Genomic DNA, 25,509 nt, shown 5'->3' with positions numbered 1-25,509 from the left:
AAGCATATTCAGCACTTTTATAACATCTGAAAAGTTAGGGACTTAATGATTGATTGCATGCCTGTGTGGAACAGTTCAGTTACTTCACTGAAGTTTTGCCCCACCCTTCACGAAGTGTGTATGCTGTGAGAAATACCCACTATGCAATCTTGGATACTTTCATAGTATTTGAATGGAACTGCAGTACAAATAGTGTAATTGTTCCTTAAGCCATATTAAGTTCAGGATAGAATTTACAAATGTTTGTGAAATAATGAAGTGACTGGGTAACCTGCATATAATTAATTACTTTGCTTCATCAGCTGGTTTGCTTAGAAGCATATATTAGGAATGAATATGGTTACAAAGCACCTTTTGTGACGTTTTGTGCATGGAAGACTTCTAAAGTGATCATGCAAATGTATTGTGGGAATATTACTTGGGAGTGGCTGTGTTTTTGAATGTGCTTGTGAAGGGAATTCTGAACACATGCATGCTCATGGCTTGCAGCTGAATGTTTAAAGAGACTCAATGCAGAAAGTTGCTTGAGCTGACAAAGATGTGAAAGCCCTAGCTGGGGAGTGTTTGGATTTAGGAAGGCTTATTTGTGGTTATTAGATTGCTGTAAGGTCCTCTTCAAAAGTAGCACTGTAGGAAAGTTATACGGATGACTGAATGTGAGATAACCAAGCAGAGAGGTATGGTTTGGTAACAAGCTCAAATCCTTGCAGTAGACATAGCCACAGTTAGCTCTGGAAAAAAGGGAAAGGGAGCTAATAAACCTTTGCCATGATGAGTGGCATCCAGTTGTGGCATCCTGCTTGTACAACAGACTTCCATGTGCACAAAGGGGCATTTTCTTTCCCTACAGCCCCCATAAATCTGTTCTGGAGGGTATAGGGAACTGCAGGGGCCAGGAGGCAGTGGAGGAAGGGAAAGTCCTGTTGCATCCACTGGCACAATGTTGCAACTCAGAGTTGTGTATGTGAAAGAGCAAGCAATGAGAAAGAAGCACCAAACCCTAAGCCTGGTGGGGATTTCCACAGAAGCACAGCTCTTAATGCATTCCTGTGAGGAGCATCATCATGACACTAGAAGAACTTGCAAAATAAAGCAATGGGGAGGAATGCTCATTTTTGCTCTGCAGTATCTTCAGTTGTGTACGTTTAGAACAAAAAAAAAATCCCATGAATCTATTTCCTATAAATTGTCGCTGTATAGTGTGGCCTGCAGACGATGGATTCCATCAGACCCAGTCAGCTTAGCCAGTGATGATGGGAACTGTAGTCCATAAATACCTGGAAGCCCACAGGTTACCTATCCCTGCCATAGCAAATGCTCAGCCGAATGCAGAGAAAGGAGTTTGGTCCCTCTTATTCCTTCCTTTCTCCCCTGAGCTCGGCGTGCGGCTCGAAACTAGCAGCTGCCACCGCTGTGCCTCTCTCGGGCTCGCCGCCGCCGCCGCCGCCGCCGCCGCCCGTGAGAGCTGAGAACAGAACGTTCTCTTCCTTCAATCCTCCCCCGCCCTTCTCACTTGAAGCGGTCACGTGAGAAAGGAAAACAGTTTCTGCGGCCGCTGATTGGCTCTCGGCTCCTCGCTCTCTGATTGGTGGTCTTGGCTTCCTCACTTTCTGCCTTCTCCTGGCTTTGCTTTTCCCTTCCCCTCCCCCGGTTTTTTTTTTTAATAAAAAGCCCACGTGATGGGGGCAAGTCACGCGATTTCCGGGAACCCGTCAGGAAGGGACATAAACAAAACAAACCCCAGAGCGGCATGGAGGGGCCGGGCCAGGGCTGGAGCATCTGCAGAAGTGGGGGCCCCCACTGAGACAACCCCCATCACCCCACTGGGTCGGGGCGACAGGTGAGGGGCCGAAGGGTGAGGCGGAAAAGGCTGGAGCCCCCGAGGCGGAGGGTGGGGGGCAGGAGCTTGAAGGGGGTGTAGCGGTGGCCGTAATGCCCCAGCGCGGAAGGAGGGGAGAGAAACGGAGCTGAAAGTCCCAGCAGTTCCCTGAAAAGGCCCGGGCTGGTGGGAGGCAGGAGGAGGGAGGTGGGTTGCTGTGCGCCCCCCCCCCTTTTTTTGAGGGTGCGGGGAGTTTGTCTTGCTGTTGACCCCGGGAGGCGACAGTCCTCTGCTGGGAAGGCTGCGGGGGAAAAGAGAGATCGTGTCGGGAGGAGAGATCTAAAGTTGCTGTTTCTTCTGCCGCAGCTTTTGCTTCAGAAAGGGGGCGTGGAGGCAGCTTCGGGAGCAACTGCTGGCTGGAGGATTAGGCTAGGTGTGTGGTCTTTACTCAAGGAAGGAGGGCAAGGGGCTGCGCGCCCCCGGAGCGTCCCCTTAATCCTACGGTAGCAGCGATTGTGCAGGATTCCTGCAGCGAAAGCAGTTCTGGTTCCTTTTGGCCTCTCGCCCCTACATGGGAAAGGATATGGAAGAAAGGGGCGTGTACTTGCTTGCTTGTCTCGCTGGGAGGCTTTGCCTTCTCCTAGGACTGCAGAGGAGCATGGGAGGGAGGGGCGTGGGGAAGGGGGAGCTTGGGGAAGCTTTTGATTTTGTAAGTTTCCTTTTCCTTGTAAGATGTAGGAGGTGGCCGATGGTAGGTGTGGTGATAGTGTGGACTTCTCTAATGGTAGTTAGAATAATCCAGTGCTTACCTTCTGCCCTATTTCCATCTTGAGAGACTTAGTGCAACCTGGTTGTTTTCAAAAGGTGGCTTAATATGTTTATGACAAGGTGGAGGATGATAAGAAGCTGTTTGCCTAGTTTTCGCAGTCGTCCACACGTTTCCTCTAAGCCTGTGGTAGGTATCTAAAACGAAAGGAGCTAAGATCTTGAGTTGTGTCGGTTCAGATCTTTCGTCTCCCAGAAAAGCTGAATCCTTTAAGGATGAAAGTGTTGCCAGAAGTCGTTGTTGCAAAAAGAACGAAGGAAAAATAGTTAATGACGAACTATTACTAAATAGCCGTCAAGATTAGGAGAGACAAACTTCCAGAATCCTTCTGCTTCAAATCGTGTTACACCTAAAGGCTACACGTGTTCCCATTTTATTGCCTGCTTAGACTGCATGAGGGGTGGGGAAGTGAAACCTCTCGGGGGATTGCCTGAGTCCTCCTGTCTTTGCCACGGTCCAGCTAAGAGAATAGAACGTGGAAACCAAGTAAACGGTGCGGAGTCCAAGAAAGAAATGTTGTATTTTGCAAAAGAGGCGTTGGCAGAAAAGGATGAAAATCGGTCAGTTCAGTCTTGTGATACTCTGCGTCTCGGTGGGGTGCGGGAGAAATCCTCGGTTTCGTTGCAATGATAGGACTTTGGGAAAGTGGCAACTGAGTTTGGCCCCACAAGGGGAGGGGGCGGAACCGGAGGCTTGCCGGCACCCCTTTCATTCAGGGGGACATGCAGTCTGTTCGGATCCCCCTCTCGTTCTTGCTCTCCACTGCCCCACCCACAAAGGCAGGTCACAGCTGCCTTCTCTTCCACCCACTCCTTATGACACACAAGTGATCTTGTGGTACAGAATGTCGCTGCCCTCGCGGGTCAGGTGCTTGGAGGGGGGTCCTTCCCCTCCTCCCCCCGGATCCCTTCCCCGCCCTTGGCTTGGGGAGGACGGAGGGCGTGGGCCGGCGGAGTCCCGCTCACTTCGGAACATCCAGAAAGTGATTTGTTTACATGTCACCTCATGCTAGCTTGGGGGAGGCCGCTGGGCAGAGAGACTGACGGGGAACCAGCCCAATGGCAGCGGGGCTTGGAATTAGGCGGGCCAATGCGACCAGGGAGGGGGTGGGGCCAAGTGACAACTCGGTCGGCTGTGTTTCGGTGCGTTTGGTGGGTCAGCCATGTTGGACGGGAGGTGTGTTAGTGGGTCAGCCTAGCCGAGGGGGGGCTGTGGCATCGGGGAGATAAAATAAAAAGGGGCTGGAGATTAGGAGGTTGCTGAAGGCCCCGTCCCCACCCCGTAGAGCAGGCGAGCCCTGGGCAGAGCAAATTTCTGCAGGCTGGAGGGACTTTTTGGATTTAATGCTCCTTTTCCTGCAGGGAAAAAAGTCATGCCAACTCTGTTGTGCCGCTGCCAAAGTATGTTGGGGCAGGCATGCGGGCATGCACCAAAAAGCAGGCGCCAGTCAGGTCACAGTTGCCATGAGTTTTTAGAGAGCACATTTCCACTACTGTATAGGGGCGGTTTCCTATCTTTCACCTTTCTCTCTGGAAAAGGTGCGGTTCCTTTTCACGTGAAAGGTTTTAGTATTCACACGAGTTGCAATAATCATGCTCCATGTAATTTTTTGCATTGTTGTTTAATTTTTGGAACTGCAGTATATTTATGTCCTTGCAGAAGCACAGGAATGTTTATACCCGCAGCAAGCCATTACCCTGTTTCTCCTAAAATAAGGCATACCCAGAAAATAAGCCATAGCAAGATTTCTAAGCATTTGCGCAATATAAGCCATACCCAGAAAATAAGACATAGTGATAGGCGCAGTTCTGGAGGGCCCCAAGGAAGAGACGAGGCTGGACGCATAATAAAAAATAAGGCATCCCCTGAAAATAAGCCACTGTGGGGGTTTTTTAGGAAGAATAAATATAAGACGGTGTCTTATTTTTGGAGAAACACGGTATAAAGCTAAACATAATTTCGTTGCTTCAAAAAAAAACACTATGCAGGAAAAATGTGCACCCACCATTATAAATCATTATCGAGACACATAACCAAGTCCAGGGATGGAATAAAATGAATACAGTTAAAGAGACAAGGTCTATATGTCTTGCTATAGTTCAGTGATTTTATTTATTTAGGTGGCTTCTACGGTATATTGCTGTTCAGGAATCAGTGCATTCAAAGCAGTAGTTCCTAAACTCGTCTGTGGCCCACCAGTGGTCAATGAGCTTCATTCAGGTGGTTTGTAGTATGTCTGCGTTAAATATATGCATTGATTTTTAATTGTATTTTTATTATATTGTATTTTATTGCAATTTGAATTCAGAATGTAATACAATAAGGTGCAATATAAGAAAAGAATATAAGAAATAAAAACCCCCAATAAAAATGCAATTAAAAATTATACAACATCTATCACAGTGTATTGCAGCTTGTACCACAGGCAGAAAAATCATTAAGTGGTCTGCCTAGACCCTCAGTAATTTTCAAGTGATGAGAAGGGGTATGGGAACCACTGTTTTAAGGTATAAACCAGAGAGGTTAATGTGTTTTTATTTTAAATGCCTGTGTTTTGTGATAATGTAGAAGGGCTACCTTCTCTTCTGCAACCAGTACAGGACAGAAGGCATTATCTCTACAAAGATCACTGAAGCAACCTCAATTTTTTTGTACAAGCTTCTTGTAAGATTCCTTTTTGTCCTATTTATCTCTCAGCCTTCCTATCCTGCATATGGTGCAATACTTCCAAATGAAGTATGTCCAGCCAGTATCTTGTGTGGAATTTTCTATGGTTGAGTCCAAGGAGTTGCTGCTTGAGTTTAAAGCTGCTGCTTTGGCCCTGGTACCTTACTCCTTGCCACATACACAGTCATTGTTGCATGTGATGCTGCAGTTCCTAAACAAACAAGAGTTTGACAAAGAGCTTGGTGGTAGAGCATCTCCACCAAAGGTCCCAGCTTCAGTCTTCAGCATCTTTATGTAGGACTGGGAAACACTTCTGCCTGAAGCCCTGGAGATCTGCAACCATTGTAAGATGGACCAGTGGTCTTCCTATGTTCCTATGACTATTGTATGAAACCCTGGAGAACAGCTGCTGGTTGGTATTGACAATACAGGCTAGATATACCAGTTGTTTGATTCCATCTAAGGCAGGTTCTGCTGCTCTGTGTTGCAGATTTGCTTTGTACTGTACTGTGGATTCCCTCAGCACTAGGTTCCTTTCTTGTTTTTAAGCTTAACATTTGTAATTGAGCATTGGTGGAGTATAGTAGTATGCCACGTGCTCTTTATTTTTGTTTGGTTTTCTTTCTGTAAAATTAGAGTGCTAACCTGTATTGCAGGCTTGCTCACTTGCAAAAGCAATACAAGTACAGTGGTACCTCGGTTTACAAACTTAATCTGTTCTGGAAGTCCATTCTTAAAATGAAAACGTTCTTAAACCGAGGCACACTTTCCCTAATGAGGCCTGTTGCCGCCAGGGCCCTTCCACCGTTTGGATTCTGTTCTTAGACCAAGGTAAAGTTCACAAACCGAGACACTACTTCCGGTTTTGCAGAGTTCATAAATGGAATCGTTCGTAAACAGGACTGTTCTTAAACTGAGGTACCACTGTAATGTCAAGTTAAAACTTTTTAAGGGCTTGATGGGAGAATATTAAGTAATGTACTGTAATGTATTATGGTAGAATCAAGAGACTCCCAAACCTTTTACTTCTTTGTCTAATTACAGGGTGCAGGATTTAGTCTGTACACCTCCTGGTACATTGTCCTAGTTGCATGGAAGTGAGGTGCTTTCATTACATGTAACACTTGGGAGCAGGAGGCACTCTTTAAATAATTATATGCCAACACTGAAAAGAAGCTGGGTGAGGCTGTAAGTGCTGGCAATTCTGCTTTCCTGTTACAGTACTTGTTAGCAGTGAATAGTGGGGTTGTAGCGAGGAGGGATTTCTCTATATGAATTGCAGCTCTGCATTATTTCAATTTACAAAATAATCCTTTTCTTTCCCTGGCAGCTTTTATTTATGCTTGCCCATAGCAAGGTATCATATTCCTTGTGTGGGAACAGAATCTCAATCATGTTTGAGGCAACTGGAGACAACCAGTACACTGGAAAACCAACTTATACCATTGTTCTTTAGCACTTTTTAGTGGTTTTATGAGGACTTTAAGTGCATCACTCAAAAAGAAAACATCTTCTGTTCCTTAAAAAAAGAGATTTTTTTCCCCTAATACTGAAAATAATTTAGTATTTTTGTTTTTCAGGAGCAGCCTCATGATTGCCCCTTATCATGAAGAGGTGCTCATTACCTCTTGGGCCCTGTGGGTTAAAGCCCTACTTGAGGCTAATGAGCAGTGAGGGGCAATGGAGGAACAATTATTTACTTATTTAAGACAGTTATACCCCACAATTTAGCCAAAAAGGCACTCAGAACAGCTTACAAAAATCAGTAGTAAATTGGCTCCTTCCCTCAGAGTCACAATTTAAAAAGAGATGACACATGAGAAAAAAAGAATAGGTGGGAGGCGGGGAAAGCAAACACAAATTTTAAAGTCAGTTCCTATAGCAGTAATATAGTTATGTCTAAGCAGATTCTGGCTGTCCAGAAAAGCAGCAGCTGGCTGACTGGTTGCCTTGCCTTGTGGAAGCACTCTCCCCCCCAAATTCCGTTTCTGTGATACATTTTAATTGTTTTTATTCCTTGTAAGGCTTTTAAAACATTTTATGTGCACCACATAGAAATTCTGACTATTAAATGGCATAGCAGTACCTTTAAAAAAAAATCTCATCCAGGAGTAGTGGCCAGGAGGACAGGGCAACTCCTGCCACATATGGCAAGTCACTCTTTACTCAGCCCCTGGACACATCTGATGACTGAACTGTGTTAACAGAGACCTAAGTCACAGTGATTAAAAGTAATTTTATCGTTTAAAAGGTGGCTAACCTGAGGCCCTCCAGATGTTGCTGAACTACAGCATCTGTCCTCCTTGACCACTGGCTATGCTGGCTGTGGCTGATGTGAGTTGTAGTCCAACAACATCTGCAGGTAGGTAGCCGTGTTGGTCTGGATCGAAGTAAAATAAAAAAATTCCTTCAGTAGCACCTTAAAGACCAACTAAGTTTTTATTTTGGTATGAGCTTTCGGTATTTTGGTATCTGAAGAAGTGTGCATGCACACGAAAGCTCATACCAAAATAAAAACTTAGTTGGTCTTTAAGGTGCTACTGAAGGAATTTTTTTATTTAACATCTGCAGGAGCACAGATTATGCACCCCTGCTTTAAGTGCTTAGTAAGCATGTCATAGGTGGCTTTTGATGGTTCCTTAATGTCTTCCTTAATGTGGCCAGATTGCAGTGGATCCTATATTAGTCAGGAAAGCTCTGTTGAATGGCACTGAACAGGTGCAATAATGACACTACGATCTCTCACAGAGTAGGCTCAATTGTGTGTTTTAGCCATATGTCATCAAACTCTTTGAGTTTTCCACCACCTATGTCCCTATCCTTTTCTCTGTTTCATCACCCTTTCGCTTCATGACTTCCAGCTCACTGAAAAATCATTGAACTGTGACTAGTAGAAGAGGATGTTTAGGAGCAACCGTGTCCAGTCCCAGACTCATCTCTGTCTGGAACCAGCTTTGCCAATGGAAACCTCCTCAAGCGGTTTCTTGAGTGGTCTTCAGGGTCAGGCTGTTCAAATTGGTACACCACCCTTCAGAGAGGGATGGCTGTTATCAGCCTGAACCTCAAATTAAACCACCCTCCTAGACCAGATGAGAAAACCCAAGTCAAATATTTGACCTGTACAGCCCCTATGATTGTCATAGCAGCCTTTACCATTTTAGAGAACAGGTTATGGGCAGCGATCCAGTAAAACTTGATCCCTAATAGAAAAGCTTGAAATTGCAGTCAGTGCCTCCCTCTCTTTGGTTTCTCTTCTCCTTTGTAAAACATGGAAGGACAAGTCACAGGGGCTTCATGTGAAAGACAAGCCAGCCTGAAGGGGTTATAAATACTCCTTTTATTGTCCCTGCATCAGTGAGAAAGCAGCAGCAAGAGGGGAAATTTCCAAAAGCTCCCAGTTCCTATTAGCTCGGGTTCCTATTAGGAACTACTATTCCTAGCATAGTTGTAAAGGAATTACTCTATGGCAATGCCCAATCTGTGGTAGTTCTGCACAGACTGCTCAGATGTACACAACTGAGAGGGATCTACTCCCAGCTTGTCGATCCATGTCTTGGTGATACAAGTCAGAATAGCTTCATCATCCATAATCAAATCAAGAATTAAGGAGATTTTCTTAATTATTAAGCAGCATTACCTTGTGAGTCCAAGAACAAGTTAGCAAGGCATGGCTGGGAAAAGGACTTAGAAGGAGGGCTAGGCAAATGTTTAGCTGACCTTTTCACTGGCACCAGCAATTCCTGTCACTCCTGTAATTCCCCCCTTACCTGCAATAACTAGAATGGAGGCATCCTCCACCTTCCCGCCTCAAATTTCTGGATGCTAAATTTCCTAGTTACTTCATGATCAAGCCAGCAAGAATAGAGGCAATACCAACAGCAGACAGCTAAAATGCAATATTTAAAAATATCACCCTACTGATTCTTAGCTTCAGAATTAGAGCACAAACTGAAAATAATTTGATCATTGAAGATTACGGTACCCACTCCTTGCTTCTAAACTATTCCCCTACTAAACGTTTGTACTAGATTGACCTCCAGTTTTTTGTTGTTTCGGAACATGTATCAGTTGCATAATTGTTTAGCTATTTCACTTTCTGTTCTGTTTGTATTTCAAGTTTTTAGGAGAAACAGATAGTGTTTTCATTCATAGCCATGATAAAATGAAAATCAAATTTGCCTGTTTCCATAGTTCATTTCTAAAGTGCATCTAATGTTCAAAGTACTATACAGTGGTTTTTTACTGCATCTCAACAAATTTGGTGTTTTCAGCAAATGACGTTTCTGAGGGAAGTATTTCTTTTTAACTCTTGTAAATACTGTTGTTGTTGTTGTTGTTGTTTAGTCGTGTCCGACTCTTCGTGACCCCATGGACCAGAGCACGCCAGGCACTCCTGTCTTCCACTGCCTCCCGCAGTTTGGTCAGACTCATGGTGGGGAGTTAATGGCTCGTTACTGAAAGTAGTTTTAATACATCATCCCTTCACACACACACACCTACGGGACATGTATAAATAACATATGTAGGCCCTAAGAGGGGTCCTCAACCTTTTGGGGTACATGAGCACTTCTGAAATTTTAAGGTAGCACCATGGGCACTACCACAAAATGACTCTCCTTGGCATGTGGCCATCCTCAAAATGGACAGCATTGAATTCATAGTTTAGGGTTCAGTGCAATATGGCATGTCTTCTACAGAATTATAACTCCATAATCAATTTACCTTTGGGAGTGTGTTCACAGTATTGAGGGGAATAAAACTTTGTAATGAACGCAGAAGACCTCACACATCACAGTGGCCACAAAGATGAAATTTTGACTGTTGGCTACAGGATTGGGGATAGTTACCTCTGTCTTAAAATAGACTGACAAGCTAACTGACAGTGATATGAACTAGTATTTGCCAACACGCTTATGTAATGTGCGGAAGCAAAGTATCACTGCGTAACCAGTTAGCTACTGGACATGAATTCTTTCATAAGGACACATTCATAGCATGAAACAGTTTTCGTAATCTGGCACCACGGTCTTGAATGCTAAAGTTGTTTTTGAAAACTATTAATAGAGCAGATGATTCTTTTGTGCATTTGAAGTCTTGACTCTAAAGTGTTCTGTACACCAGGCAGCAGACAGAGGGAAAAAAAAGATCTTTCTATAAATACCACACTCTGCTTGAAAGGCCACCTTCTGTAAGACAGTAAAAAAGAATGGTAGGAGCAAGAACTCACAGATACAAACAAGAGGAGGGAACTTGCTTGCAGAAAGTTTGTAATTTTGAGAAAATAATCCTCATGGTCCCTTACATCATCAAGAAGAAGAAAAAGCAAGTTTTCTAAGAGTAAAACATCTGGATACAATTTGTCATTGTTTGGGACTTCTTTGAGGGTTGAACTAGACATAGTGTTAATTGTGTGAATGCAATTAATGTGCACATTTTTTGTCAGAGGCGCTGATGCAGCTACTCTAGAGTAACGACTCCTCGCAGCATAGTCCTTTTAGACTTTTATTGTGCTGATTATTTACAGTGCTCAGAGCGATCTATATACATGCTTTCGGTCAGGTGTCAGAACCTCCGAATGGACTTTGGCGCGTTTTCTTCCAACAAAGAAACTTGGGGAGACCCAGCCTCTTCCCCCGACGTTTTTTGCGCAATTCCGGAGTCGGGGGATTGGCCTTCCCCCCGGGCTCCCCCCTTCCTGTCCCACCTGGGTCAGTGGCTCCGCAACCTTGCCTGAGCCTCGGCCACCACTTCCTGATTCTCCGCTGGAGGCAGAGCTCTCCCCAGCGCTTGGGGATGGGCTGGACCTTAAGATGGGCGGGACCTCTCGGTATTCCCTGTCCCTCACATTTTTTATCTCCCAAGTTGAAGCTTCTCTAGAAATGTGAACAACAGCTTCAGATATGTGATTTTTGTCAGACCTGGCAGCGGGGAAGTGTATTAAACTTTCCCCTCCCCCATGATCCCTTTGGCTACTCAGGCTTTGCTATGGCTGCTATTTACATAACCCAAAGTGTGCAAGTTAATTGCTTTCAAACCTTTAACATCATATCTAATTTAGCCCTGATTGGTATCTTATGAGAAGGAAAATATTGGGAAAATATGGGCATGTATACCTCGTGTTGTTAACTAGCATTTGGTCCTCCAAAATCTCTAAAACCAGGTGGTGAAAATAATGCTAAAACTTTTTTTTAACTAGTTTGATGTTTTGCTCAAATTTCTTTGACAGAATTGTCCATGTTAAAGTGTTTTGGGCAGGAAAAAGTTTAGAACTCATTGACAAGTCAGAAGAGTAATAAGGGCAGAATCTGTATTCTAGGTACTACTGTTAGATGTGATAAGCCAATAAGTCTCTTCCCTTTTGTAACTGAAATGCTTATGTAGGCCCCCTATGGCTTCCAAAGGTGGCCTCCTACTTTGCATGAAGATTGAGAATACCATGGCTTGACTGAGTTGCACCTGGGTGTTTTCAGAATACAGTACACACTTGTCGCTTCCATTGCACATGTTTGCTACAGATAAGTTAGATGGCAGGGATGGGGAATTGTTTTCAACACAAGAGCTGTATTCCCTTCTAGGCAACCTTCCAGAGGCCATGTGCCGATGGTAGGCAGGGCCAGAGGCAAACGCAGTGACAGCATTAGAAGCAAATTTTACTTTCATACCGTAGGTTAGCATCTACATAAACTCACACACCTCTCTGTATCCACTCAGAGAAGCAAGATACATTATAAGAATTCAAGGACACAATCCAGCCAGGCAAAAGCGTTCAAGGAAGGTATGAAGTAGAGCTAATGAGGGGTGTGGCCTGGAGAGAGTCCCAATGACCAGACAGTAAGGGGTGGAGTCTCACATTTGACCCTTCGACCTCATGGTCCACGGGTTCAAAACCAGTGCCGACTATTAACCGGTGGCAAATTTGATTGTTGCATAAAGTGTGGAGCTTTGTTGTTAGCAGAAGCTTAAATTGAAGAAGGTTCTCTAAAATATCAGTAAAACGGTTCTGCTCTTGTGGTTCTAGATTATAAATCACCAGGTATCACATTAGAAATCATTCCTTTAATCGTGTTCCTTATGTTTCAAAGTATTGCAGAGAGTAGGGTTACCAGGCGTCCCAGGGGACAGTGCCCGGATTTACAAATCTGTCCCTGGACAAATTCCGTCCCCGGAATATACTCAGATTTGCAAACCTGTCCCTGGGAAACAGGACAGCGGCAGCCTCAGCAGCCTGGAGCCAGCCTGGTAGCGCAGTTGGCTCTGGCTGGCTTCAGGAGCTGCTCACTGCAGTGGGGCCCGCCATTTTTTCTCACCGAAAGTCCCCATATGATGTTTCCGGTGAGGAAAAATGGCAGGAGCCACGGCAGCGAGCAGCTCCTGAAGCCAGCCAGAGCCGACTGTGCTACCAGGCTGGCTCCGGGCTGCTGACTGATGCTGCCACCGCCACTGCCAAAGGGGAACCGGGGACGTCCGGCAGTACAGATTTCCTGCCCCCTTCCCCCTTTGTTTTGACTGATCAGGGGAGGCTTGGGAGTTGCGGCCAGCCGGCCATTGCCCAGTTTTTCAAAAACTCTGCTTATTTATGTTTCACAAGGTGCGAAAGAAGGGCTTTGCACCTTGCTGGCAGAGAAACCGCACGCCTTGCGCCCCTCCTGGGCAATGCCTGCCCGCGACTCCCGAGCCTCCCCCGATCTGTCAAAACAAAGGGGGAAGGGGGCAAATCCTTGGGGAAGGCTCGGGATATGCATGTGTGCTTGGGCCCAGGGTATTTTGCCTCTCCATCCCCACTACTGACTCCCTGTTGCTACTCGGCTTAAAAAAATAAAATAAGTGTCCCCAGATTCATTGAAAAAAATCTGGTAACCATAGCATAGAGTGCTCAGTGCTCTCAAGTTGTGATCCTTAGGCAGTATTTAAATTGTACAGTGGAAGTTAATTGATCCAGAGAAGCTTTTGAAACAACTGCAGGTTTCTAAAATTAAAGCTGTGTGTGAGGAGATAGCTTCAAGTTATAGAGCTCTTGTTTGTCTTATAGTCTTGTGGTCTATGATCATACTGGTGGCACATGGATTAAAATGCTTCAGGGGAGTTTTCTTTCATGTAAATTGGGTGTAAGAGATAAATGACTTTTATTTTCTTAACCGTTAAATGTAGATAAAGCATTCTTCTAATGTTCTCCACTTTGCAACTAAAGGAACTAGTTTAAGTTCTAGTCAGAACCAGGCCTGCTGTCCTTGCACAACTCTGTTTGCCTGCCTGCTGCTGTGTAGCTCATGGTCCAGTTTGAACCCAAACTTAATTCTTGTACTGTATTCACGAGCTTTCAAGCTGATCTGCAGCATCTTTTATACTGTACTAAATTTAGCTTTTTTAAGGAAAAGAGGCATAATGAGGCATGTAGAATGGAGGCAGGATATTGGAATGATAGGTATGCCAATTTTAATTTATGAACATACAATCCTTAAGCAAGCAGAATATTTTTGTTGTTTTATGGCACTCATTTGCTTTACCTCCAGTTTCCTAGATAAAAAAGAAGGACTTTTTTCCAGTGAATTGATTTTAATTGGGGACTTTTGCTTCTGAACTAACAAGCAAATTCATTACAGCAACCCATTGTGAAGTGCCATGGTGCTGAGTGGGTTATTCCTTTGCATAATCTTGGTGTTTGTGGTATACTGAAGGGTTGCACAGTTGATGCCTTGAGGCGATCTGCCAAAAAGCTTAAACATCAGGTTTCAGGGGTGGCAGGGAAGCTGGAGTAGCTAGAAATTCTAGGACAAGTATTATTATTAAACTTTAAATGGGTGATCCATTGCATAGTTGTCAAAAAAGTAGATTTATTGGAAGCAAGACATTATTGGGACTCTGCCTCGTTCAAGCATGATTATGGTGCTTGTGGCTTTTTGAGTGTTTTACTGAGCTCATATTAATGACAATTATTCCTGCTGCTGCACAAAGCTGTCCATTTATCTTCCATATGCATCTTGGGACACCACTTACCATACCTGAATTAGGTCTCCTTTCCTTTTAATTTAATTTTGAGGCATGCTTCACCACATACCAAGAAGCTTTTGGCTTTAAAGGGTGTTCGAATAAAAACTATCCATTCTTACCTCATGGTTCTGTATGAGTTACTGTTCTAGGTGTTCCACCTCTGAGGGCAGTCTGCTGCCTTTCTGTATCAGAAGTTATGAGATAATTTGGTCACACCTGATGCAGAGTAGGGCAAAATACATAGTCACCAGCAGAGGCTGATTAGAAGAAGAAAAATCCTGAGTAAATCGATCATGCAGAGCCACCCTGATCAGTGTGTCCTGTGAATGGGCACTTTGGGATTTATATGAACATTTTAATTCCCCTCTTCTGGCACATTTGCAATTAAAAAAAAACAAATAATAAAATTTATTTACCACTGAATATTAAAAAGTAGTTTACATGCAGTAGAAAATATACCTTAACCATTTCAATAATACCAGAGGTTAAAACAAGTTAACCCACAATTTTTCCAACTAAAACAGCAGTCTTAAAACCATACGTTATAAAATAATATTACATATTAAAATCTTGTGGGGGGGAGCACAAACAGATGCTATGCTAGAATATGCGTTGTAATATTAAAATGAGGCTTGTAGCTCTCTGAACAGCCTAGTCTCAGTTAACCATGTCCCGGTAACATCCTGTTTGGATTACTGCAATGCGTTCTACAGAGAGCTGCTTTTCAATACCGTTTGGAAACTGCAGTTGGTTCAGAATACATCAACTAGATTACTGAACATGACTAAGCAAATAGAACCTTTCTGGCCGGTCTTAAAACAGCAGCACTGCCACCTGATTTGTTTCCAAATACAATTCTCAGTGGTAGTACTGACCTTTAAAGTTCTGAAAAGCTTGAAACATGGATGCTTAATGGAACACCAGCTATTAAGATAATTCTCTGGAACCCCTTCACCACCTGCCTCATATGTCCACATATTCAGTCCATTGTCAAATCATGTCATTCTCCATTTCAACATTTCATAAATATAGTCATTGCATTGTGCCTCTTCAACAAGTACTCCTGATTTTCATGCCCTCTCTGTGGTCCCCTCATCTCTAGCCCTTGCTCTTCTGCCAAAATCACTCACTTCTCTCATTGCTCTGAACACATCTTCCTTCTCTGTTTTATCTACTTTCTCCCCTGTGATGAAATTATGAAGTCCAAGAGAGCAGGTCCCTGCCCAAGCTCCTCAAGGCAGGTGCTTGTCCTCTTGGACTTCATAAAACCATGTATTCAGATCATGCTATGTAAAAAAAAATCTCACAAACGGTGTTCAAACTGGAATTGGTGCACTTGCGCAGTTCTGACATTAGGATTCAAGGGTATTAGGTTGTGGAAACTTTCTTTGTTCAGAAATTATCGAGCAATCTTCATTTCAATGCAAACTTAATATTTGGTTTTGGTTTTATTTCATGCAGAAAGTCCCCAGAGAAAAGTTCCATGTAGTCAACACGAAGCTTTTTCCAGGAAAATAAATCTGTGAATCTCCATTGCATGAGTTATATGTTGCCTATTGACCCTGAAGAAAAGCTGGAACGGAATTTGCAAGCAACGAAAACAACAAGTTTGGACTTAGACTTGGGGGATCTGGGCCTGGAAATGCCTCAGGTAATACCCAGTATTATATTCGCTTACCTGATATAAGAAGTCAATAAATTTTACTTGGGTTTTGATTTTATGTGTTTTGAGGTGGCACTAGAGCTTATCTTAGCAGAATATGGAAGGAAGCAAATTTCTGTTTCAGAGAGTTGACTGGGGTGGGGGTGGGGAACAGCAAGAGGAAAGAGAATTGCTGGAAATTCCTGCCTCCTTGTTTCACTGATGGAGCCTTGCCACCACCTGAGCCACACCATTGGATATAGCCAACGTTGAGTACTTTAGGAACTTCTTGCTTCTGCTTTTCCATGACATGTGAATCTAGCATGTAGCAGCTAACTGATTCAGGATGCCAAGGACAATATAATGGGAATACATGTATGAGAAACATCGTCATTGGCCTTCCTTTGTACATATATATTTCCAGAGAATTGCTTAATATGTATATAGGCAGTGAGAAAAGACATAGTTCATCAGCCAGCTTTCTTTTGTTTAGCTTAGCAAATATGCAGAACATGTTTTAAAATTGGCTAAACCCAAGCTGTGGCTCCAGATTGACTGCTGTAAAAAGGTGCTACCATTTAAAGAAGAAGTGGAATATGCACCACATTAAAGGAAAATGTTAGCAATTGCTCAGTAGGATTTAATGTTTCTTTGTTACAAACTGGTTGTTTGTGTTACAAATTACAGTGGTACCTTGGGTTGCGGACCCAATCCGTTCCGGGGTGCCATTTGCACCCCGAAAAGTCCGCAACCCGAGTGGCGCTTTTGCGCATGCGCGCGATAGAGCGCTTCTGCGCATGAGCACGCGGTGAAACCCGGAAGTAAACACTTCTGGGTCCGCCGCGTTCGTAGCGTGGAAAAACGCAACCCGCAGCGGACACAACATAAGGTATGACTGTATTAACATTCTGTTGCAGCCTAGTGTGAGTGGAATGGACCCTCCTTTTGGGGATGCCTTTCAAAACCACATGTTTTCAGAACAGACTCTGACGAGCACAGATCTGTTGGCTAACAGTTCTGATCCAGATTTCATGTATGAAGTGGTAAGTTGCTTGTATTTTTCTCTGAGCTGCATAAAGCACAGCTTAGCCCAGGCATCCCCAACCTGCGGCCCTCCAGATGTTTTAGTCTACAACGCCCATGATTCCTAGCTAACAGGACCCGTGGTCAGGGATGATGGGAATTGTAGTCCAAAACATCTGGAGGGCCGAAGTTTGGGGATGCCTGGCCTTAGCCCCTCTCAAACAAGAGAGGGCGTGCCTTTCAGCAAGCTGTGTACTGAAGGCCAGTTTGCTGTGCTTTGCTTCTCTATTAAATTCAATCACTAATTGAGGAATCCTCAATTCCTGAGCCCAGCAACAGTGGCTTCTTGCCAATGAAAGGCTGACAAAGCTGGCCAAGAAAGAAGTAAAAAAAGAACTGTGCTTGAGCAGACTTCAAGGCATTGCTGACATCGCTACATCCAAGAGGAGTCAGAAGTGGTTGGATGTTAGAAAAGACATTTTAAAAGTGAGGGAAATAGAGAAAGAGTTGGAAGACAACCAGCGGATCTCTTGGTCCTGCCCCATGTAGAATCTCTGGTTCCTGGGAAAATCCCCCAAGTGAGAAAGTGCCACAAGCTCCCTTGGCAACTTGTTGCCAAACTCCCCCCCCCCCAAAGTCGGACTGTTTTTCTTTGCCTTTAACCAAAGTCCACACTCAGTAGTTAAAACTATTGCCATTTGAGCTTTATTAGTACTATTTACACTTACTTAATGCCAAACACATGGTTGCAGGATAGTATTATCAGTAAAAACAAGAATTTAAAACATTCAAAAAATTAGCATTTGGCAATGAACTAAAAGCAGATTAAAACACACATCAGTGTGCTGGGTATCTGGGTAAACAGGGTACAGTGAAGGTCCCTGCCTGTTATCAATAGGCAGGGAGCCCATAGTGTAGGTGAACTTACAAGTATCTGGAAACTGCCTCTGCTCAAATCTTTTCCTTAAGCTAATTGTGCTTGATTCCTTCAATATTTCTGAACAGAACTTGTCAAAGACTATTAGTTAAATACAAATGAAGGTGATTAGAAAGCAAATAAGATATTTTGTATTTTATTCATGCAGTTAAAATAAAGTTCTTCAGACTAGATGATACAGCTTTGTACTTTAGAAATGTGAGATCAGTGATCCCTTTCTCTCTTGTCCTAATTTTAGCAGTGTCACTGACAACTAACTCCGCTCTTAAACTAGATGAGTCACTTATTTCTAGGCAATTATAATTGATGGGCTTTTCATTGAACTGGGCATGGGAACTGCTGACCTCTTAAAAGCCTTTGATTCAAAGCTGACAGAAAGACAGCACAATCCTATGCATGTTTTCTTGAAATTCCCACTGTGTTCAGTGAGGCTTACTTCCTGGTAAGTGTGTTTTAGGATTACAACTGTTGAAGTATTTCTCCCTTGAGGTATGAATAGCTTTTGTAGGTATGTATGGTGCACGTCACCAGCAAATTAGTGCTTTTTGTGGCGTGGCTTGAGGGTGAATCCAGAGAGAAAAGTAATTTACCATTATTTACTGACATTTTTACATCTGCCACTGTAGGACAGAGAAATGGATTACCAGCAGAGTTCCAGGGATAACCTCCTTTCTGTAGAGGACTGTAAAGATCTTGAGAACCTGGAGTCCTTTACAGACATTCTGGATACGGAAACCTCTTTCCCCGCAAATTGGGAGCAGTGGGACACCTACTGTGAAGATTTGACAAAGTACACCAAACTAGCCAGCTGTGACATCTGGGGAACAAAAGAGGTGGACTATTTGGGCCTTGATGATTTTTCAAGCCCGTACCAGGATGAAGAGGTGATAGGTAGAACTCCAACTCTGGCTCAGCTCAACAGTGAGGACTCTCAGCCTGTCTCAGATCCACTGTGCTACCCAGAATTGCTGTTCAGTGTAAAGCAAGCCCAGTTAACCTCTTTGCCAGCGAAGAAGATTGCAACCAGAGCAGCAGCCCCAGTTTGTTCATCCAAGACGGGCCAGGCTGAGGCACCTTTATCAGAATCTGCCCTGAAAGGAGGCAAACCCAATTCAAGCACACAAATCATGGTGAAGACCAACGTGTACAATAATGAGAAAGTGAACATTCATGTTGAATGCAAAGATTATGTTAAAAAGGCAAAAGTAAAGATAAATCCAGTACTGCAGAGCAGGTCTTCCATGAGCCAGGCAAACGCTGATGCTGCAAAAGAAAACACCTGCTACTGTGGAGCTGTAGCAAAGAAACAAGAGCGGAAAGGGAATGACTCCCTTCAGAGTCACAGTCCAGTGTTGCCTTTTAAAGAGACTCAGGCTCTGCTCCTCACTCCACCTCAAGAAACTCCAGGAATAGTTGCTGAGGAGAACAGCAACTCTGCCAGCACCTCTGTTTCAGATCCTTCACAGAAAAAGGAAGAACACAACTATTCCCTCTTCGTCACGGACAGTTTGGGTGAGCAGGCCAGTGCAGGCAAAGCTGATCCAGAGGAGGAGGAGGAAGAAGAAGAGGAAGAGGTGGAGGATGAAGATCACGATGAAGGTTTCGGAAGTGAGCATGAACTATCTGAAAACGAGGATGAGGAGGAAGATTACGAGGATGACAAAGATGATGACATCAGTGATACTTTCTCTGAACCAGGTAATTTTAAGCTTGTAATCTAGAGCTAGGTGTGCTGCACGTATGGGGGGAAGGGGGAAATTTTGAATGGGTATGTTGGCAAGGCTGATGACCCCCATAACACTTTTGTTAGTGGAAGAGTTGTGAATTATTTTTCAGTCATAACCGGCGGGTGGTTTTATGCGATCAGCAGTTGGATTTTTGCAGTTGGCGCTGACACCCCCGGTGGCAGTGTTTGCACCCCTAGTTGGTATGCGGCACTGCCTGCCGGGGGTGCCAGCGCTGACCATCGATCATGAAAATCCGACTGCTGATCGTGCATATATGCCCGGTGGCTGGACGTATTTGCATGATCCATGGGCAGATTTCCACAACGATGATCATGCCAATCGCAGAAATCCACCCGCCGGTGATGCGAGTGCTGCCAGCCAGGGGTTGTCAGCAGTGCCCGCCAGGGTGCCAGCGCCGGCAGCCGGGCGTATTTGCACGATCAGCAGGCCAACCCTCCCTAAATAAAATCTCAACGATGCTGGGCAACATTCCCAAAAATTGCAATGTGGGGGGTGACCAAAAAAAATTCCCACTGGGTACCACCTGACCTTGCTATGCCTCTGCATGCTTGTCTTTCTAGTCCTCTTCTCAAGCTTCAGAATCTTGTTTAGAAATAACTAGGATGGTCTAATCTAAATAAAAAAATTCCTTCAGTAGCACCTTAAAGACCAACTAAGTTTATATTTTGGTATGAGCTTTCGTGTGCATGCACACTTCTTCAGATACCTGAAGAATATCTGAAGAAGTGTGCATGCACACGAAAGCTCATACCAAAATATAAACTTAGTTGGTCTTTAAGGTGCTACTGAAGGAATTTTTTTATTTTGCTTCGACTCAGACCAACTCGGCTACCTACCTGTAACATGGTCTAATCTAGTGAGTTATAAATGGAATGCTTTAGAGCCTTTTAATGCAGGTTTGGGCAACCTTTTTTCTGCCCCTGTTGCTGTGGTGAAGGGGAAAACTGCTGAACTGCAACTTTTTATGTCTTAGGGTATGAGAATGATTCTGTAGAAGACTTGAAAGAAATGACCGCAATATCTTGTCGGAAAAGAGGAAAGCGAAGATACTTCTGGGAATATAGTGAGCAACTAACACCATCACAGCAGGAGAGAATGTTAAGGCCTTCAGAATGGAATCGAGATACACTACCAAGTAACATGTATCAGAAGAATGGATTACATCATGGTAAGAGCAGTCCCTTAAACAAATGTTGTTGCTTTCAGGTGCACATGCACCTTTCAAGACACTTGTCATAATTTTTTTTGCCTTCCAGTTGTATAATTGATTATATATTGTACTGGGTAATAATCATAACAGTGCCATTGGAGGTTGTAGGATAAAAGCTATTTCTAAAAATTGAATGTAATTCATAGTATTCTAGCAACCCATCAGATAACCTGCTTTTGTATGTATTTGCATAGGGAAATATGCTGTTAAGAAGTCACGGAGGACAGATGTAGAAGATCTGACACCTAACCCTAAAAAACTGCTACAGATTGGGAATGAATTGAGAAAGCTGAATAAAGTGATCAGTGATTTGACTCCAGTCAGCGAACTTCCTTTAACAGCTAGACCAAGGTCAAGAAAAGAAAAAAACAAGCTAGCTTCCCGGTAAGGCATCATCATCATCACTGTAGTAGTAATAATAATAATAATATCACTAGCAGTTAAGATTACTACATGCTGAGTAAAATAAAAAAATTCCTTCAGTAGCACCTTAAAGACCAACTAAGTTTTTATTTTGGTATGAGCTTTCGTGTGCATGCACACTTCTTCTGAAGAAGTGTGCATGCACACGAAAGCTCATACCAAAATAAAAACTTAGTTGGTCTTTAAGGTGCTACTGAAGGAATTTTTTTATTTTACTTCGATCCAGACCAACACGGCTACCTACATGCTGAGGTGAGGGGATTATTCTATTTTGACAAGTGTTTGCAGACTAGTATTGTACTGCAAAAAGTTGGTTGTGCTGAAGCACGTGGTTGTTTTTCTCCCCCCCCCCCATTCCTGCTTCTATGGTATGTTTGAGGCATATCTGATTATGATGGTGTAATATGTCCAGCCTACACAAATGGCTTCACACTAAGCGATGCTATTTAAGTCTGAAAGTTGTCATACTTTGCAATAAACGTCTGCATAAGACTATGGTGTTGTCAGTGAAAGCTTAATGAGTGCTGGGAATTATCGTTCAGTATCTTGACTATTCGATTATAAGATCTAAGCTATTATAGGTGTCCTTCCTCCCCCCCCCCAGCAGCTTATGCTTCATGCCCCCATGCGCATAAGGGAAATTGCATAAAGTGGGGAGCACCCCACTTTAATAGGGAGAGCATGTGGGAAATGGAAATAGCTGGAGGCTTCTGCCCGGCTGGCCCCAAGCCAGCCTGCCTCCCTGTTTCCCTGAGGAGAGCCAGTGCATGTGGTCGCAGCAACTGGCCATGGAGGGTGATGGCCAAGAAGGGTGCCCAGCAGAACTGGTGTCAGCATGGGGGCGGGGAGAAGGTGCCTCCCGCCCTGCACCGCTGGTTGATCTGAGGCCGCCTTCCCTTGTTCAGGCAGCAGCCCCAGGTAACTTCTGGGCAGCAAACCTGAGTGAGAGAATGGCTATTTATTTATTTATTTAGCAGTGACCCACATGAACAGGGTGCATGTAGGTGGGGTGGGGATGGGGGCACCTGTATAGCATTGATGACTGCCAGGACAGTAACATCAGGTATGCTCCAAGACAGCTAGATGGATATTCTAAGCTTCTTTTTTGCCTTCCATTCTCACAGAGCTTGCCGACTTAAAAAGAAAGCCCAGTATGAAGCCAACAAGGTGAAACTGTGGGGTCTCAACACTGAATATGGTAAGCCTTTAAAACAGAAAAAGACTTCATTAGCAAACTAGTTTCTTGAAATAACTTCCTTTGTCGCTTTGTGTGAGCATGCTGTCTAGACAAAGCAGGCCATCAGGGTTTACTTGCAGCCTCAGCTCATGAGGCTTGAAATCTGATGGTCCAAATATATAATGGACAGGTTATTGTCTCCACAGAAAATAGTATCATCTGTTTTTTATTGTTATTAAATTGATTAACCACTTTTTTGTCATGGCAACTCAAAGTGACTTGCAAAAAGAAGAAGAAAAAGTAGTACTGGATGATCACCAGATGTTTGTTATAGCTATTGGCAAGCACCTCTGGAAGATAAGGCCTTTTTAGCCATAGCACCTTGCTTGCGGAATTTTCCCAGGGAGGTTTAGTTGTGGCTTACATTAATATATTTTAATTGCATTTTTTATTTTCTCAGGCTTCCCCGTCTGTTCTATGTTAAGCACCAGTTTCTATTGTTGTGTTGTGTTTGTGTTGTAGTTATTTCAAATGGACTTGAAATTTTTGAAGGGGCATTATAGCAAATGTTAAATGAATAAATAGGGAGATGTATTCTTCCTTCCCCAAAGGGTACATTCCAGTAGATTTACATTGTTGCTTGGTCTCTTCTTGCAGATAACTTGCTGTTTGTGATCAACTCCATCAAACAAGAAATTGTGAACAGAGTGCAGAGTCCCAAAGACGACAGAGTAGCCAATATGGGTCAGAAGCTTGATGTACTTATTAAAGATACTCTTGGTAAGTAAACATCCAGTGTGATGGTACCAAAAATCATTAGTTTTTCTAAATGTTGGGGAAAAATGCTTGCACAAATACCACAACTTTAGACTATGTTCACCTGCTACACTACCATTGACTTGACTTTTAAAATCACTGAGATCTTGCCTTTAACTAATGCAACCTAACATCACAACAGCAGAGGCCATATTCAGATGTTTCAGGCAGGGAATATACTGTTCCAAACAACTTTTTTAAAGCAAGGATCTCTATTGCACTGAGTTTCACATAACAACTGCTGAGAAAATAAGATGTTTGCTCTAATCATGCAAATCAACTTTGTGTGGAATGTTTTGCTTGGGTGTTGTGATCACCTATTGCCTTGTGATCAGTGCCAGTTTTCTATAAGAGGTGCCACAACAAACCTTGTTATCTTATAATGGTAGTGACACCCACCTGAGAGGTGCTGGAACTAAGTTCTGGCTTGTTCTAGCTGAAAAAAAGCCCTGTCTGTAACACCTCTAATCGGTTTTACATTTGTCTCAAAATTGTTCTTCCACTTTCCCCTGACCCACACTTCACCTTGTTGTATAAAGAAAAAAGGATGGTGAAACACCAACAAACTTATTTACTCTCTTTATGGGCTGCCCTATCATCTAGTGCAGGGGTAGTCAACCTTTTCATACCTACCGCCCACTAATGTATCTTACTTGATAGTAAAATTTCCTTACCGCCCACCAGTGCTTGATGGAAGGAGGATTCAGCTTGTGCCGTAGAACCCCCTACCGCCCATCTAGAATCCTGAAACGCCCACTAGTGGGCGGTAGGGACCAGGTTGACAACCCCTGATCTAGTGATACCTTTTCCAGTGCAGCACCCACAGTACCCGTGAGGCCCCTCCCCCATCTGATACGTTTTATAACACATTTCTGCTGATTCATTGCAAGTGAAGTGCTGGCCAGTGCTCCAACCCACCAGAATCTTCATTCCTCCTGAATGACACCTGAATAAAGAGAGGTGCCCTCAACACTTATTTCCAACTTAAGATGTGCCAAAAAAAGGTTTGGTACCCTGATCTAGACACCCTTTCACTTCTCCCTCTCAGACTTTCTCTTAATTTATTACTCTAGTGCTATGGTGCACAAACTACCCCCACACCACCACCACCCCGAATCTTCAGGATTGTGGTCATTGGTCATACACTTCACATACTCCCTATTATGTTGCAATGAAAAGCTGTATTTTAGGTGGTGGATCAAACTCAACACCAAGGAGCTACTAGGACTTTAGCCAGGGCAGTCTTGAGCAGGTTGGGCGCCCTGGCGCTGAGGCGCGGAGATCGCTCCGGCGCCCCCATCCTTGCAGTGTGTAGCATGGCTTCCGCGCGGCTTTGCCATGCAGCGCCCCACCTACCGGCCCGGCGCCCTGGTGCAAATAGTTGGGCCTGGTGGACCAAGAATGACCTGAGGGGCCGAGGTTCCCCTCCCCTATTTTATATGTGTAGGCACTAACAAATCCTGAATTAACAATGAGCAGAAGGCAGAAAACACAATCTGAATATATGTCTTCATTCATTTTTCCAGGGCCACCTGTATCTGGGCAAACATCAGAATTTGTGAACCAAGTTTTGGAAAAAACAGCAGAAGGAGATCCTACAGGAGGCCTTGTAGGGCTACGAATACCAACATCAAAAGTTTAGTAGACATCACTTGATCCAATCACATTGGTCAGAGCTCTGCCTGTGTCATGTACTACATTGTAAAATTATTTCTGGTTTGCATGTGAATTTAGCGTTCTATAAAACACAGTTTTCAGTTCCATCATTTTTTTCCTTTTTATAACAATGTAGTAAGATAAGTGAAAGCATGGTATAAAATGCTTACTGGCATTTTGGAGCATAAATCTTGTAGTTTTAAATCTGCTTCTGTCATAAATGTGGTGACTACATATTCATTTTTAAATTAAGTTTACCTAGGACCAGATAATATAACATGCAAGAGCAAAACATGTTTTTTGCAAGTAAAATTCTTGCGAAATGCCAAACGTTATGGCAGGTTTATGCTCCATGAAAAATAAAAACTTAGAATTCAGATTAAGAAGGGTTTTTTTTCAAGAATAATTGCTCTTTTGTTCTAAACTAAACAATAAGTTTTCTTTGCATCCATAACTTTTACATAGCACACCTGGCAATAACGCTAGTGTGCCATATAAAAAATAGTTTTCTGAGCTTGATACGGTATTTAAATGTCTGTGCAAGTAAGAAAATGTATACTCTTTGTGCCTTGTATTG

The 25,509-nt window shown here is 43.5% G+C and overlaps 1 protein-coding gene across 2 annotated transcripts; it reads left to right on the top strand.

Moving 5' to 3' along the window:
* The first annotated feature begins 93 nt into the window (after positions 1–93).
* Positions 94–25,509, top strand: CREBRF (CREB3 regulatory factor). 2 transcript variants are annotated; one of them, XM_035105303.2, is made up of 9 exons: positions 94–1,840; positions 15,762–15,951; positions 16,860–16,985; positions 18,529–19,600; positions 20,624–20,818; positions 21,055–21,244; positions 22,408–22,481; positions 23,118–23,240; positions 24,803–25,509. In XM_035105303.2, the coding sequence occupies exons 2-9, from the start codon at positions 15,838–15,840 to the stop codon at positions 24,916–24,918; spliced, it is 2,010 nt and encodes a 669-aa protein (XP_034961194.1). In that variant the 5' UTR covers positions 94–1,840; positions 15,762–15,837; the 3' UTR covers positions 24,919–25,509. The 2 variants fall into 2 exon arrangements, with proteins under 2 accessions (XP_034961194.1, XP_034961195.1); XM_035105304.2 differs by lacking the exon at positions 16,860–16,985.

This window comes from Zootoca vivipara, chromosome 2 (assembly GCF_963506605.1).
Source record: "Zootoca vivipara chromosome 2, rZooViv1.1, whole genome shotgun sequence".
In the NCBI taxonomy this organism is placed as follows: Eukaryota; Metazoa; Chordata; class Lepidosauria; order Squamata; family Lacertidae; genus Zootoca; species Zootoca vivipara.
Note: the sequence above shows the minus strand (reverse complement) of the source record. Positions and strands in the feature narration are given on the sequence as shown.